Raw genomic sequence first — 13,745 nt, 5'->3', positions numbered from 1 at the left:
TAAGACAGGCTTACTTCAATTTCTACGCAATTATAAAACTTTTCAAATCTCCAAATACTCAGCATCATTTTGGAAAATCTACTTTTTTTCAATTTAAGACTAGTTGATTTCGTTTTCAATTTACACTGGAATAAGACTGCTCCAACGTTCATGGTTGAAAAAAGCACAAATAGAATGAATCAGTGAAACTTCTTTGTCTGCTCTCATCGAATGAACTTCCGCTGGTTCCATGTATGTTATTGCGGCGTGATGACTGGACTAGCAGTTGCACACGAGCTGAACGAATTCCAATCCCTCCATAGCAGATTGCTTAACGTGATTCTTGTAGCTCTCCTTCCCTTCAACTCTAGGCGCTTCTGTCCACAACTATCCAAAGCGACGCCCTTTCTTTTTAAGTACAACACCATTGAAGAGAACGGCGACGACGTCTCGTTGCCAACCAGGGGGCTGAGGACGCCAATCTGCCCTACACCACATCCGCCATTGTGTGGTGTGGTGGAGTAAATTTAGTTTTATTCTTTTTTTACAAAAAATGATTAATTTTTAAATTTTTTATCTTCGTAGACATTTTTTTGTTTTTACTATATGATAATAATGAATATTTTGATACATTGAGTCTATCTATTATATGCATAAAAAAAAAAAAAGTCTATCGACCATGGAGCAATGTGACGGTAATTTCGCTGGAAGTGTTAGGTATGTTCCCGGTGGAGGAGGAATCAGTGTCGAACATTCGTTGTGTGTAGAAACCTGGTTGTTTAGGTTGATCCAAAACTGAATGCTCACTGTCCAACATTACAACAACGTTGGACATGGTAGGCCTGTCTTCGGGGCGTTGTTGCACGCACAACAGCCCTACTTGGATACATCGCAACACTGCCGCAGATTCTCTGTTTCGAATCGATGCATCTACAAACTCCCTAGGATTTCCTTCTGTCCATAATTTCCATGCCTGAATTGAAAAGAAAAAATGTGATTTGTATGATAATGCCAAACAGAACATGAAGGAGTCAATGTTTTGCAACTAACATGTCCTAAAAGATTGAGGTCGTGATCGGGATGATAGAATCCTCTGTTCTTGCTGCCGCTTATTATCTCCAACACCAACACTCCGAAGCTGAAAACGTCGGACTTGACTGAGAAGAAGCCGTCTACTGCGTATTCTGGGGCCATGTATCCGCTACATGAACATGATTATGAAACAGCAGAGTGATTATGAGGTAGCCTAGCTAGCGAGGACAATTGAAGAGTAAAGAGGAAAACAAGTTTGCTTACTAGGTACCCATCACTCTCTTTGTAGTTTCTTGATACTGATCGGCCCCGAACATTCTTGCCAGACCAAAGTCTGATATTTTGGGATTCATTTCACTATCAAGGAGAATATTACTTGCTTTAAGATCCCTGTGAATTATTCTCAATCTTGAATCGCGATGGAGGTACAAAAGTCCGCGGGCAATGCCTACTATAATGTCATAGCGGATATTCCACTCTAGAGATGTAAGCTTTGTTTGATCTAGGAAGATTAAGAGTGGAGTTTGAGGATTGGTGATCATGAGTTGTAATGAGAGAAGCAAAAAAGAGACTGACCGAAGATGAAGAGGTCCAAACTCTTGTTGGGCATGTACTCGTAGACCAGCATTCTCTCCTCTCGATGAATGCAGCATCCCACAAGCCTAACCAGATTCCGGTGCTGCAGTTTAGCAATCAAGATCACTTCGTTCTTGAATTCATGGAGGCCTTGTCCAGAATCTCGAGATAGTCTCTTAACTGCTATCTCTTTGCCATTTGGTAGCACTCCCTTTGTTTTGTAACATTAAAAATAGGAGTCCATTATTTTAGTGTGAAAAGGCTAAAATGCTATAGCTAGGATCTACTATACCTTGTAAACAGGGCCAAAACCACCTTCCCCAATCTTATTTGCAAACGAGAATTCATTTGTGGCAGTTGATATTGTAAGAAAGTCGATCAGAGGTAAAGCCACATCCTCATCTCCCATGCTTGCATTCTCATCTTGCTTCGGATAATCATGTTGCTGCTCTGCCATAGCTGGAATCAATCAAGTTATTACGATGCCATACCATAAATGTGCGGAATTAAATAGAATTATTATTTATTCCCTCTGGCACTGTAGTAAAGAAAACCAATAATTTACATCCACAATCTGAAATCTGCCAACGCTATAAAATTGACTAAATTAAATCTGAATGATGGGTTTACTTTTATCCGTCATGTAAAACTGATACTTGCCACGAGATTTGAATTTTCCTGATTCAGAATATATACGTCATTTGCAAGGATACGTACATTGACAGTTATGTTCGTTATGCGTTAAAAATTAATGCACCCCCAACCGCCAATAAAAGAAAAAAAAATATTACTCCTAATTAATGAGTCAACACGGCGATCAAAGATGGGAAAAAGTCGTTTAGCGGCAACTGTGAAGATTGATTTTGTCAAGATTGATCGTGAAGAGATGAAGTAGACACATGTATAATTTTCGAAATCTAAAATGCTAACCTGCTTTCTTCTTGGCGAGCCGCTTACGGATAAGCAGCCAGATGATGAGGGCCAACAGCACTAGGAATGCAACCACCGTTACTGATGCGATCACAGCTGCTGCTCTCTTGGATTTTCTGGAGCCTTAATTTTAATAACACGAGAAGCACAATTAATATGATATAGCTACACGCAAATTTTGAAGAATTATAGTACCTAATTGAGAGAGAGGCATCTTGACAAACAGTTCCTGTCCACCCTCATCATACAATCTGATATCTATCAACTCCCCCGACCAAACAACACATCCCGTGGCATCTGTCCGAGCATAAGCCACACACGTACAATTCCTCAAACATGCCGCCTCGCATTCCTCCTCATTTCTCGCATTCTTATCCACGAAACTAGTAGACGTATCCGGCACCTTCACTCTCGAAAACCTCCTGAATCCTGCAGCCGTGCTACAGTTCAAAGGAGCGATCCGACTGCATCCGCCCCTCCAATCAAACCGCGCCCAATCCTCCGCAAGCCGAGGCGCGAACCCCGTCAAGCAAGCGCATATCGGCTCTCTACCAAATTCGCAGACGCCGAAGCTACCGCATTCCGCATAATTATCACAGGTGTCGGCTTGCAAGTTGGCGATGTCGATCCACTGGTTGCCCGTCTCGCTCCACCGGAAGTACGTCAGAATCCCCGATTCTGTCACCACAAATCTCGATACAACGGAGTCGTCAGTGTTTTCGAACGAGTAATATACGTCGGTAGCATTGAATACGAAATATGGGTTGAAAACCGTATTTCCGTGCAGAGCAGGAGAGCCGCCGAAACGAACGCCATCCCAAGGCCCGCTTCTGTATGTGATGTTCGATCCTCGCCGGAGAACTAGTGAAGGTAGTCCCTTTGGATTCGTCCTGTACGTATATTCCCCCGGAGAAGGATCCCCCGCGCTTTTCCACGACGTCAGATACCGTTCTTCACCGCTCCTCAAATCCCACCCAAGTCTCATGCCGGGAATCAGTGTGTTAGAAGGATCATCGAAACTCTGCCATGAATAATTCCTGCCGCTGCCGTCGAAAAGTACCAGGTTTCCATTGTCCAAAAGTCTCAAAACCGGGTTGCTCGACGTCGAATTTGCGGACCAAAGGGATGACTGGTTGCTGGAGATGAGGATGTTGCCGGATGATGTGACGGAGAGTGAGCCCGATGAATCCGCGATGGGGCGGTTCTTGTTGGCGACCCAAACCACGGTTTGAATCGGGACTTTCTTGAACCATATTCCGACGTATCGGTTGCTGGAATTCTGTGGGCTGAAGAATCCCAGCTCGAAGTTTCCGTTGGGGGAAACAAGAGTTGTGTTGTTATCTAGGAAGGTTTCATTCGGAGCTATGGAATCGACCGCGATGGAGGATTTGAACAAGAGAATAAGGAAGGAGACAGTATGAAACAGAGTATCATATTTCATTGTATCCACTTTACAATTATTGGCGGGCAACTGCCGTCGCTCGCGCCGCAGTGTTTGGATAGGAAGGGGAAGGTCGGAATTTCATCTTTAAATTGTACTATATTATACCGTTGAAAGAATAAATAGCACAAGAAAAATATCACTAGTAGTTTGAAATGTTCTTGCGTGCTGAGACAGTTGCCAGCCAACTATGGAGACTTTTGTACCGTCAAACTTAATTAATGTACAAATAACTTCTTCTCAAACATACATTTCCTTCGTCCAATTTAAAAAACGTCATGCTTTTCAATTTGGATTCTCATTTAACATGTCTCATTTTATTTTAGGACATCTAACACATAACAAAATCACATCAATATAACTCATAAATTACACAATATATCACGAAAAACTACTATCTATATTCTCTCTTACTTAATTTAACTAAAGTACCATTAAAAAGCTAGTTTCTCTTTCAAGTTTATATAAGAAACAATAGGGCCGAATGGCCCTATTCAACATACAACATCAAATTTTGTCCACCATTTGAAAAAACATAATTTTGGTCATTTTTTGTATGTCATGACTATTTTACCCTTCTCTCTCTCTCTCTCCTCTCTCTTTCTCATCTCCCTCTCTCTCTCTCCAGCGGCTGCCACTCTCTCCTCTCTCATTCTCATCTCCCTCTCTCTTCAGTGGCTGCGCGGCAGCGGCGCCGAGCAAAAGTCACCGGAGCTCTCACGGCTTGGGCAGAATTCGTCGGAATAGAGGATGAGGCGGCGGCGGTTGAGGAGATCCCATCCTTTGAAATCGGCGGCGTGGAGGAGGGACTGGTCAGGTGGCGGAGGATGAGGCGGCGGCGGTGGATCTGATGAGGCGGCGGTGAATCTGATCTGATCGTTGCGCCGCCTCCTCCATCGGCAGATCTGATCTACGCTGCAACAGTAGCCATCACTTCCTTCGATTTCAGCCATCGACAGATCTAATCTGATCTGTATTTGTGCTGCACGTATGACACTTATGACACTATTAGTGCCATAAGTGTCGAAAAGACCATTTTAAACACTTCCCCCTAGGGTTTAGATATTTCATTTAAGGTTTAGATTATCCATTTAGGGTTTAAATATTCCATTTAATTAGGATTTAAATGATGTTGTTGTTTCTGTATTTGTGCTGCATGTATGGCACTATATGGCACTATTAGTGCCATAATTGCCCAAATGACCATTTTACTTAGTTTTATTTTGAATTTCCGTTGGCACTTGTGGCACTAAATAGTGCCATAAGTGCCAAAAAAGACCATTTTACTTTGTTTTATTTTGAATTTTCGTTGGCACTTATGGCACGAAAATTCAAAATAAAACAAAGTAAAATCTTGGCACTTATGGCACTATTAGTGTCATAAGTGCCTAACCCGACCCGACACGCGACCCGCGTGTCTGATCCTACCCGGTCCACCTCATTAAGGGTAAAAACGTCCAAATTTGTAAAATATGGCCGGAATTTAAGTTTTTTTCAAAAAGTGCCCATAAATTGATTTTCATGATTCATTTTGGCTATCTCAAAATTTTTCTCAAAAATATAAACTACTCATTTTGGACGCAATACTCGTACCAAAAAATACATTTTAATTGTGACGAAGGGAGTATTATTTTGGACGTGAAAATTGATGAATTTTTCTTAATCTTTTTCAATAACTAAATTAATTTTTGCCAAAGTTATCATGGACGGATGTAGAATCCGATCAAATTGAAACTCATGTCTTAAAAATAGATTTTCGGCAGTGATGTGCAAAGTCAATTCTACATGATTGATAATTTTAAATGGGGAGGGGGGGGGGGGATAAATTAAAAATAGCAATAATCTAAACTTTTTTTTTCAAAGGAAATAGTAATAATCTACACTAATTGTAACTGAAGTATAATCATATAATAACGAAAGTAGGTCATAGAAGGCTTAATGGATGAGGTTGGATATCTCAAATTTAATTAAGTATATATATCGTCATCAAGTTTTAAAATATTATTTATCCAAAAAATGAAAAAAATAACTAATAAAAATTAAATTGAGGAAATATCTAGCTAAAAAATATTACTACTATCAACAACTAGTTAAGTTTACAACATTAATAATAGGAGATTAATGCCCAAGACTTATAAAATTTAGACTTTGGGCTATAAGTAATCGGGCCAGACTGGGCCCTTATCTGGTATAAGTTATATTTTGGGAATTTGTTTTTTCTCTGGAATGAGAGAAAAAGAAATGCAATTCAATGAAGATCTTGAGCGATTATTTCGCCGCCCTGCCTAGGGCTGGGAATCGGGTACCCTATTCGAAAAAATCAAGTACCCGACCCCGAATAAGGCCGAGGAGAGATACCCGAACCCGAATTCTTAATCGGGTATCCTAATACCCGACTCGGGTATCGGGTACCCTAAATTACTCGGTTAAAATGACAATTTTCAAAGTCAAACTGTAAATTTGGGTAAACTGGGTATTAGGGTACCCGAATTATCCGATTTGGCTTAATAGGGTATTCGGGTATCCTAATACCCGATTTTAGACTTTAGTTTTAGTTTTAAGTTTCATATTAAATTTAATTAAATAATTTAAAATATATTCAATAAATAATTCGGGTATTTCGGGTATACCCGATACCCGATTTTTTCATACCCTAAATACCCGATCCCAATCCCGAATTTTTCGGGTATAGGATACTCGATACCCGATTTTTTCGGGTCAGGGTAATCGGGTATCCTATACCCGATCCCCAACTTCCCAGCCCTAGCCCTGCCTGCTGAAATATTCGAGATCCTCACACTCAGTATGACTTTACTGAAAATATTACTCCACATATGAGCACACCATAATATGGATGCAGCGGTAATAGTCCAAAAATAGGGAAAAAAAAATCAAATATACTGTTCTCCCAAAATGATGAAGGATGATTCTTTTTGAATGATGGCCTAAAAGTAGAAAACAAGAAAAACATTAGATTTCAGCCCCAATGGAAAAATAAGGAACGATAAATACAGATGTTACATTCAATTTAGAAATCATGGCAAAACTATTCCTACTTGTATGAAGAAGACTCAAAAACAAGTTATTGACAGAGAAAATATGTTGTTGTTGATGTTGATGTTGAGGTGTAGGTTAAATAGAATGAGGATGAGGAGGAATGGCTATCGACCATCAAGCATGGTTACGGTAACTTGGTTAACGGTGCATGATTCGTCGTCGTTTCTAGGTGAAGATGAATCGGTTTCAGTAGTGCGCCTTCCGAGGCAGTATCCTGGATGCTTAGGCTGTTGCATCGACACGAAATCGCTGCTTAACATGAGCACAACGTTGGACATGTTGGGCCTGTCTTCGGCCAGCTCCTGCACGCATAATAGCCCCACTTGTATGCATCTCATTACTTCACCCGCTGCATATTCTTGGCCCGCCGCTGAGTCCAACAGCTCTAGCGCCCTCTCTTCCCTGTACAATTTCCACGCCTGTACAATTCCATTTCCCATGCATCACCATCTCATTTTCATTTATGTATTGCTTAGCTACATATTATATTCCTTTGTTTTCTACTTACGTAGGCAAGAAGATTCAGCTGGTTGTTTGTTTGATAAAATCCTCTGTTCTTCGTCCCGCTCACTATCTCCAGAACCAGAACTCCGAAGCTGAAAACATCTGATTTTATGGAGAAGAGGCCGTCCATTGCATATTCTGGGGACATGTACCCGCTGCAATTGCAAACATGTTTGATTCACTCAAAACTCTCTTGAGATTGATCTATTAATATTTAGCAGCAGCAGCTTACTATGTTCCGACAACTTTTTTGGTGTTGGCTTCAGTTTGATCTCCCCCGAAGATTCTTGCCATGCCGAAATCCGATATCTTTGGGACCATATCTTTATCCAGAAGGATGTTGCTCGCCTTGAGATCCCTGTGGATGATTCTGAATCTTGAATCTTGGTGGAGATAGAGGAGGCCTCGTGCAATCCCACATATGATCTTGAAACGTATTTGCCAGTCCAGCATTGAGCTTTTGTTTTTCTCTGCCACAAACAAAACTGATTAGTGCCAAAAATGCATATTTCGAGAAGAGAAGAGAAGAGAAGAGGACATACTGAAGAGAATAGAATCGAGGCTCTTATTTTCCATGTACTCATACACCAACATCTTCTCCTCCATCTCCACGCAGCATCCGAGTAGACGAACAAGATTTCTGTGCTGAAGTCTAGCTATCAGCTTAACCTCATTCTTGAACTCATCTACTCCTTGAACCGAAGTCTTGGACAGCCGCTTCACAGCTATTTCCTGACCTTCCGCCAACACTCCCTGATGCACAAATTAAATATCTTCAATATTCGCCTCACTATTAATGCTTATTTTATAAGATATATTCACCTTGTAGACAATGCCGAAACCACCTTGACCTAGCTTATTTTCATCGGAAAACTTATTGGTGGCAATTTCTAAAGTAGTGATGTCGTATAGAGGTAGCTCAATTTCATCTCCCGCTGTTTCACCCGACTGGTCTCGTTTGCTTGGAATTGTTGGTGCATTCAACAGATATTCTTGGCTTCTTTCCCTTGGACCTGTTTTGCAGTTTTGGATTGGGAGAATTAAGCATGTAATATGTAACTGCATCATCACATACACACACACACATGTACACTTTTCCTAATTAGTACCTCTCTGCTCTACTATATTTACACTCTCTGATTTCCGTTTCTTCCATATAAAGAAAATGGCGAATCCAAGAAGCAATGCGGCGCTTCCAACAACAATCCCAGCAATCATGAGGATTTGTCTAGTCTTGTTAGAATCATCTCCATCTACTGCAGCTGCTGATGCTACTCAAAACAACAAATTTACACGTGAGCTAATCACACCACTTCATTAGCATCACACCATATTTAATCATGAATAACCCAACGTCAACAATTTAAATTTATCTTCTTTTTTCATTAAGTTTTTTGAACAACCAATTGTGTTTTGTTTGGCAATATCTATTCAAACCTCGAAAATCCACAGGTCATATGAAGGCATACTCCAGATTAAGCAAGATTCAACAGATCTTCAACTGATGAAGGTAACGGGAAAATCGAAAAAGACTCCTAGATTCAAGTCAATTCAACAGGAATCTAAATCATTACTCTAGTATGCAGTAGTGATATTAAATTGGGAAGGTGAGAGTTAAAGCCAAACATAAAATCTTAGCAGTTCAAAAAATAACGAAGGCGATTTGACGTTATGCTCCTCCATTAATAAAATTCATAATGACCTCTCAGAAAAATTAAATTCATAATGAGAAACGCCCTTTTCAAAGTTTCAACTCATACATCGCAATCCCTTTCCAGTCATAAAAATAAAAAGCCTACCTATGACCTAACCCTACCTGCACATCATTGCTCTTATTTATTAATTTCGGCTCCTTGCTAGTTATACATTCGCATACAGCATATTTGAAGATAGAATCATGTAACGTCGTTGTAATTAGAAGAGGACTTGCGTGAATGAAGCAGTAGAGATGTCAATAAGGTCGGCGGGTTAGGCCTTGGGGGTTTGGAACCTAACAAAAAAACCAAAGCATTTACATGGTGGGCCTTTTATCGCCCTTTGGAATTCCTACTGCCTTTACCTTTACAATCTCAACTACTTTTATGCATTCATCTATTTCCTTTTCTAAATATTTTTTTCCTTTTATTTGACAAAGAAAAACAGTGTTTTGCATACAGTATGATCTATGTAATAGTTCGAAATGTAAGATAAGTCTCACTAGTACGTGATTTCAGGAGAATTTAGATTAATTTTAATTCATAAAACGTTAATATTTGAGATGTGGGTATATATACTACATGTATACGTAGGATATATATTTCTCCTCTTTTTCTAGCGTGATTAATCAAGAATATAGGTTATATCCTACTATTTGCGCTCTATAAAATCATACTTTTAATTTGACTTCGGCGTCCAAATTTGTTTATGTAGGAGTTGGTAAAAAAGATAAGTTGCATCTTTTGTTTTAAGATAAATATTAGTGATAGTACATCCTACTATATTGGTAGGTAGTAGGTGCTTAGCATTTAAAATTGACTATTCAAAGGAAATACTCATGTACCTATCCACGTGGATTTACATAAAATAGGCGGTAAGTATTGGATTTAATGCACCACATGTGTGACTCTGTCCCACAACTTAGTGTATACCACCGTGACACCGTGTATCACTCTTAATTTGTCTATTTTATAATTATTTATTGTAAAAATAAAAAGTATTATTATATTATGAACTTTAATTTATAACTAAAAATTAAAATTTAAAAAAAATATATACCCTACCTTTGAATTAACTAACCCAAATAATTAATTATTAATTCAAATAAATATACAAAATAATTATAAACCCTAATTGAATGAATGAACCCTTGTTATATATCTTCTTATTAGTATATTAAAGCATACATATGACGTCCGTATAGGGTAAAGAAGAGAAGGCAATTTGCCACAGAGTATATACGAGTCAAGTGACAATGACTAGACATATGAACTTAGCTAAAAACTCAATGAGTTTACCTAAATATATCGATAAAAAGAAGGTTATGATAGTAAGTTTTTAGTTCGACAAAAGAATTAGTTCAAATAACTCCGAACTAAGTAATTTAACAATATGAACAGATTGACCTAAATGACATATGATACACACTTTGAATATTTATATGAAAAATAGAAAGATTAAAATAAAATAAAACGTGACCAAAAGGTTAAGGATGGTGACGTCATGTGCGTGACATGTGACTAATGGGCAATGTGAATACAACATTCCTCACAGTGGTGTAGCCTAGAGGGATCGTGTCATGCTTGTAAGGAATGAACTACCGGACTTTTGTTTTGAGCCAACCCAAAAAGGAGAATTGGGCAATTGTAATTAATACTCCAATAAGGTGGATTATAGTTTAATTACCAAATTCTATGGAGAACGCTACTTTGAAAATGGAAATGGAATGTACCCCAACACAAAGCCTTGTTTCTTAATTCAGAGCCAAACTAATTCTTACGTGCATCACATGCCACTTCTAAATAAATACCTAATTAAAAGAAGTTTGCGATAAACTATTTTATTGTCCTTCAAATATTTTTACATTTATTATTTTGTTATGATTTAAAAAAAAGTATAATGAATGTAGGAAAAATTCAAAGTATAATGCTATAATTGGGGGCGATCCAAAGTGCTGCCACTCACGCTATAAAGTATATGACGTAATAAAAGGAATCCTTTTATACCCAAATACTTAAGAAAGTGTAAAACAAAATACCCAATTTCACATGAAATCATATTATAAAGGGAAAATGAACTGATGCTAAAGAAAGGCGACAAATAAATGTAAGCTTTGATCTTAATAGCCTTTCAAAGCAAAAAAAAAAAAAACATTTTTTCAACCTTCCTCATATGACGGGCTTAATTATATATTTGTAATAATATCAGCATCATCCAGTTGACTTTGTATCCTATCATTTGTTTGAAATAATGCTTTCGAATAAAATAAATTCCTATATTTTAATAAAATAATAATAATCTTACAATTATCGTAGTAATATAATGTATTAGAGTGGATAAATTGATTGAAAAAAGGATTAGTCCACATTGTCACGACATAATAGCCAAAATAATTGTGAAACACATGATCCAATAAACGAAGAAGAATTCCATGTAAGTACTTGGGCCACCTACCATCACCTACTAAAGTATTAAGATATTCATTAAAGTATTTTCAAGAATTACTTCAAAGAATTACCGCCACCAAGTGAATTAATAGACTCTAATATTCAAAACAACATAAGTAAAAAAAAAAAGGTAAATAATGAAGATGCACATACCTAATTCCGCCGCCGGCAGCCGGTAATAGAAATCCTGGCCTCCGCCTTCGGACGGCGTGTACTGCCTCATATCGTACAGATCCTCCGCCCAAATGACGCAGCCGGTGGCGTCGCTGATATTTGCGCTCGAATAACCCCGACACGAACAGTTTCTCCGGCACATTTCCCGGCATTCATCCATGTTCATCTGCGCGTTCACATACGCCGTCCCGCTCTCCGGCAACTTGACGCTCTTCATCGTTAAAAAGCCGTCGGTTTCGCAGTCCAATTCCGTAACGCGTACGCAACCGTCTCTTCCATCTCGCAGATTCCATTCCTGTGGATTCTTGGGCTGGAACGCTTTCATGCATTTGCAAACCGGCGAAGCATTGGCGTCACAGATTCCGTAAACCCCACATTCTCTGTAGTGGTCGCACTGATCTTTGGGAGCGTACCAGAATAGATTCCAGATTTTGCTGGACGGAATCCAGATGAAGCGCTGCAACACCCCCGAGTGTTTGAGCATCAATCTCGAATACATTGACTGGTTCAGCAGATTGAAAGAGTAAGAAACTTCATCCGACCTCCTCACGAACATAAACGACAGAAGCGGGCTGCTCGCTTTCATTTCTGGGACCCCACTGAATCTCAGCCCGTTCCACGCCCCGCTTCGGTAATCTATCTTCTCTTTGTTCGTCAAATGTATTTCCGGATAACCGTAGATGTTCAGCTTGAAACTGTAGTCGCCTGTGGATGGATCGTCCGCGCTTTTCCACGACGTTATGTATCGATTCAGCCCCGTTTTGGAGTCCCACCCGAGTTTCATGCCAGGGAGCAACGTGTCCGTTGGATAATCAAAGCTTTGCCATAGATAATCGTCATCATCTTCCTCACGGAGGACCAAGTTGCCGTTATCCAGCAGCTCCGCCACGGTGCTGTCGGCGCTGCCTGAGTGGTTGGCCGACCACACAGATCTTCCGGAGTGATCTGCTAAAGTTAGTTGGGCGTTGTCGGAAGTGATTTTGAGGAGTCCGGATGAGTTTGTGAGAGGTGAGTCTCTGTTTGCGACCCAGACGATGACACTTTCTTGGATGTTCTTGTACCAGATTCCGACGTACCAGTTGTTTGATTTGCCGCGGAAGAAGCCCAGCTCGAATTGTTGGCCGGCGGAGACCAAGGTCTGATCTTGTGTGAGAGGTTTGGTGGGAGTGATGAGATCGATTGAGGTGGTGAGCAGAGGGAAGAGGGTACATGTGAAGAGGAGACACCAAATGTGGTGGTGCTCCGCCGCGTTTCTCATTTTTCAGACGGCTCTGTTTTGGTGGCTAGGATTTGCCATATGCTCATGTGTTGGATTAACTAGGACATGTGGAATTCTTTTGCTCTCCAATTGACGGACCTCTTTTATTTGGCCGTCTATTCTTCTGCTGTCCTCCCTTGACAAAGATTAACATCGTAATCCCTTCTTCATTTGAAAAGTACTTTTCTTTTTTAGTTCAATTAACTTTACAAATATTTCAATTTTTCAGGGTAATTAAGGGAGATAAGTATTTGGCAAATATTTATAAAATAACCACTTATAGTTTAGCCACCAACCGAGAAATGTGATTCTTTATAGTTGACTAAAGTTACAAATATCTCATTATTTAGATACTCTTTTTCGGACATATTTTTACATACTTATTTTTTAGGCGTACTTTTACATACTAATTGGACGGTAGAATAAACATATTATCCCGTACAACTGGTTTTCTGAATGACACTACTTCAATATTATTTGTATGTTGAAGTAGTGTCATTCGAAAATGTTCAAGTATCATTTTTCGAATGAAGTAGTGTTATTCTGGAAACCAGTTGAACGGTGCAACCGATTGCACATGAGTATTTGTGTTATAAATGCAATACATATTATATCTAACAGACATGTAAAATATATATCAGAATAAATGAAT

At 39.3% G+C, this 13,745-nt stretch overlaps 2 protein-coding genes across 2 annotated transcripts; both read right to left on the bottom strand.

The window, feature by feature from the left end:
* Positions 1-548: 548 nt before the first annotated feature.
* On the bottom strand, positions 549-4,147 carry LOC130985698 (G-type lectin S-receptor-like serine/threonine-protein kinase At4g27290). The gene is made up of 7 exons (XM_057908786.1): positions 2,713-4,147; positions 2,518-2,640; positions 1,880-2,046; positions 1,588-1,798; positions 1,276-1,513; positions 1,030-1,180; positions 549-952 (listed from the first exon to the last, which is right to left on the bottom strand). The coding sequence occupies exons 1-7, from the start codon at positions 3,956-3,958 to the stop codon at positions 650-652; spliced, it is 2,439 nt and encodes an 812-aa protein (XP_057764769.1). The 5' UTR covers positions 3,959-4,147; the 3' UTR covers positions 549-649.
* A 2,798-nt stretch (positions 4,148-6,945) lies between these two features.
* LOC130985696 (receptor-like serine/threonine-protein kinase SD1-8) lies at positions 6,946-13,320 on the bottom strand. Its single transcript, XM_057908784.1, has 7 exons — positions 11,815-13,320; positions 8,629-8,790; positions 8,342-8,532; positions 8,062-8,272; positions 7,752-7,989; positions 7,524-7,674; positions 6,946-7,434 (listed from the first exon to the last, which is right to left on the bottom strand). Exons 1-7 carry the CDS (start codon positions 13,091-13,093, stop codon positions 7,120-7,122), a joined length of 2,547 nt encoding a protein of 848 aa, XP_057764767.1. The 5' UTR covers positions 13,094-13,320; the 3' UTR covers positions 6,946-7,119.
* Between the last annotated feature and the right edge of the window lie 425 nt (positions 13,321-13,745).

The sequence above is a fragment of the Salvia miltiorrhiza genome, chromosome 5 (genome assembly GCF_028751815.1).
Source record: "Salvia miltiorrhiza cultivar Shanhuang (shh) chromosome 5, IMPLAD_Smil_shh, whole genome shotgun sequence".
In the NCBI taxonomy this organism is placed as follows: domain Eukaryota; kingdom Viridiplantae; phylum Streptophyta; class Magnoliopsida; order Lamiales; family Lamiaceae; genus Salvia; species Salvia miltiorrhiza.
This window is presented reverse-complemented; position numbering and strand designations above follow the sequence as displayed.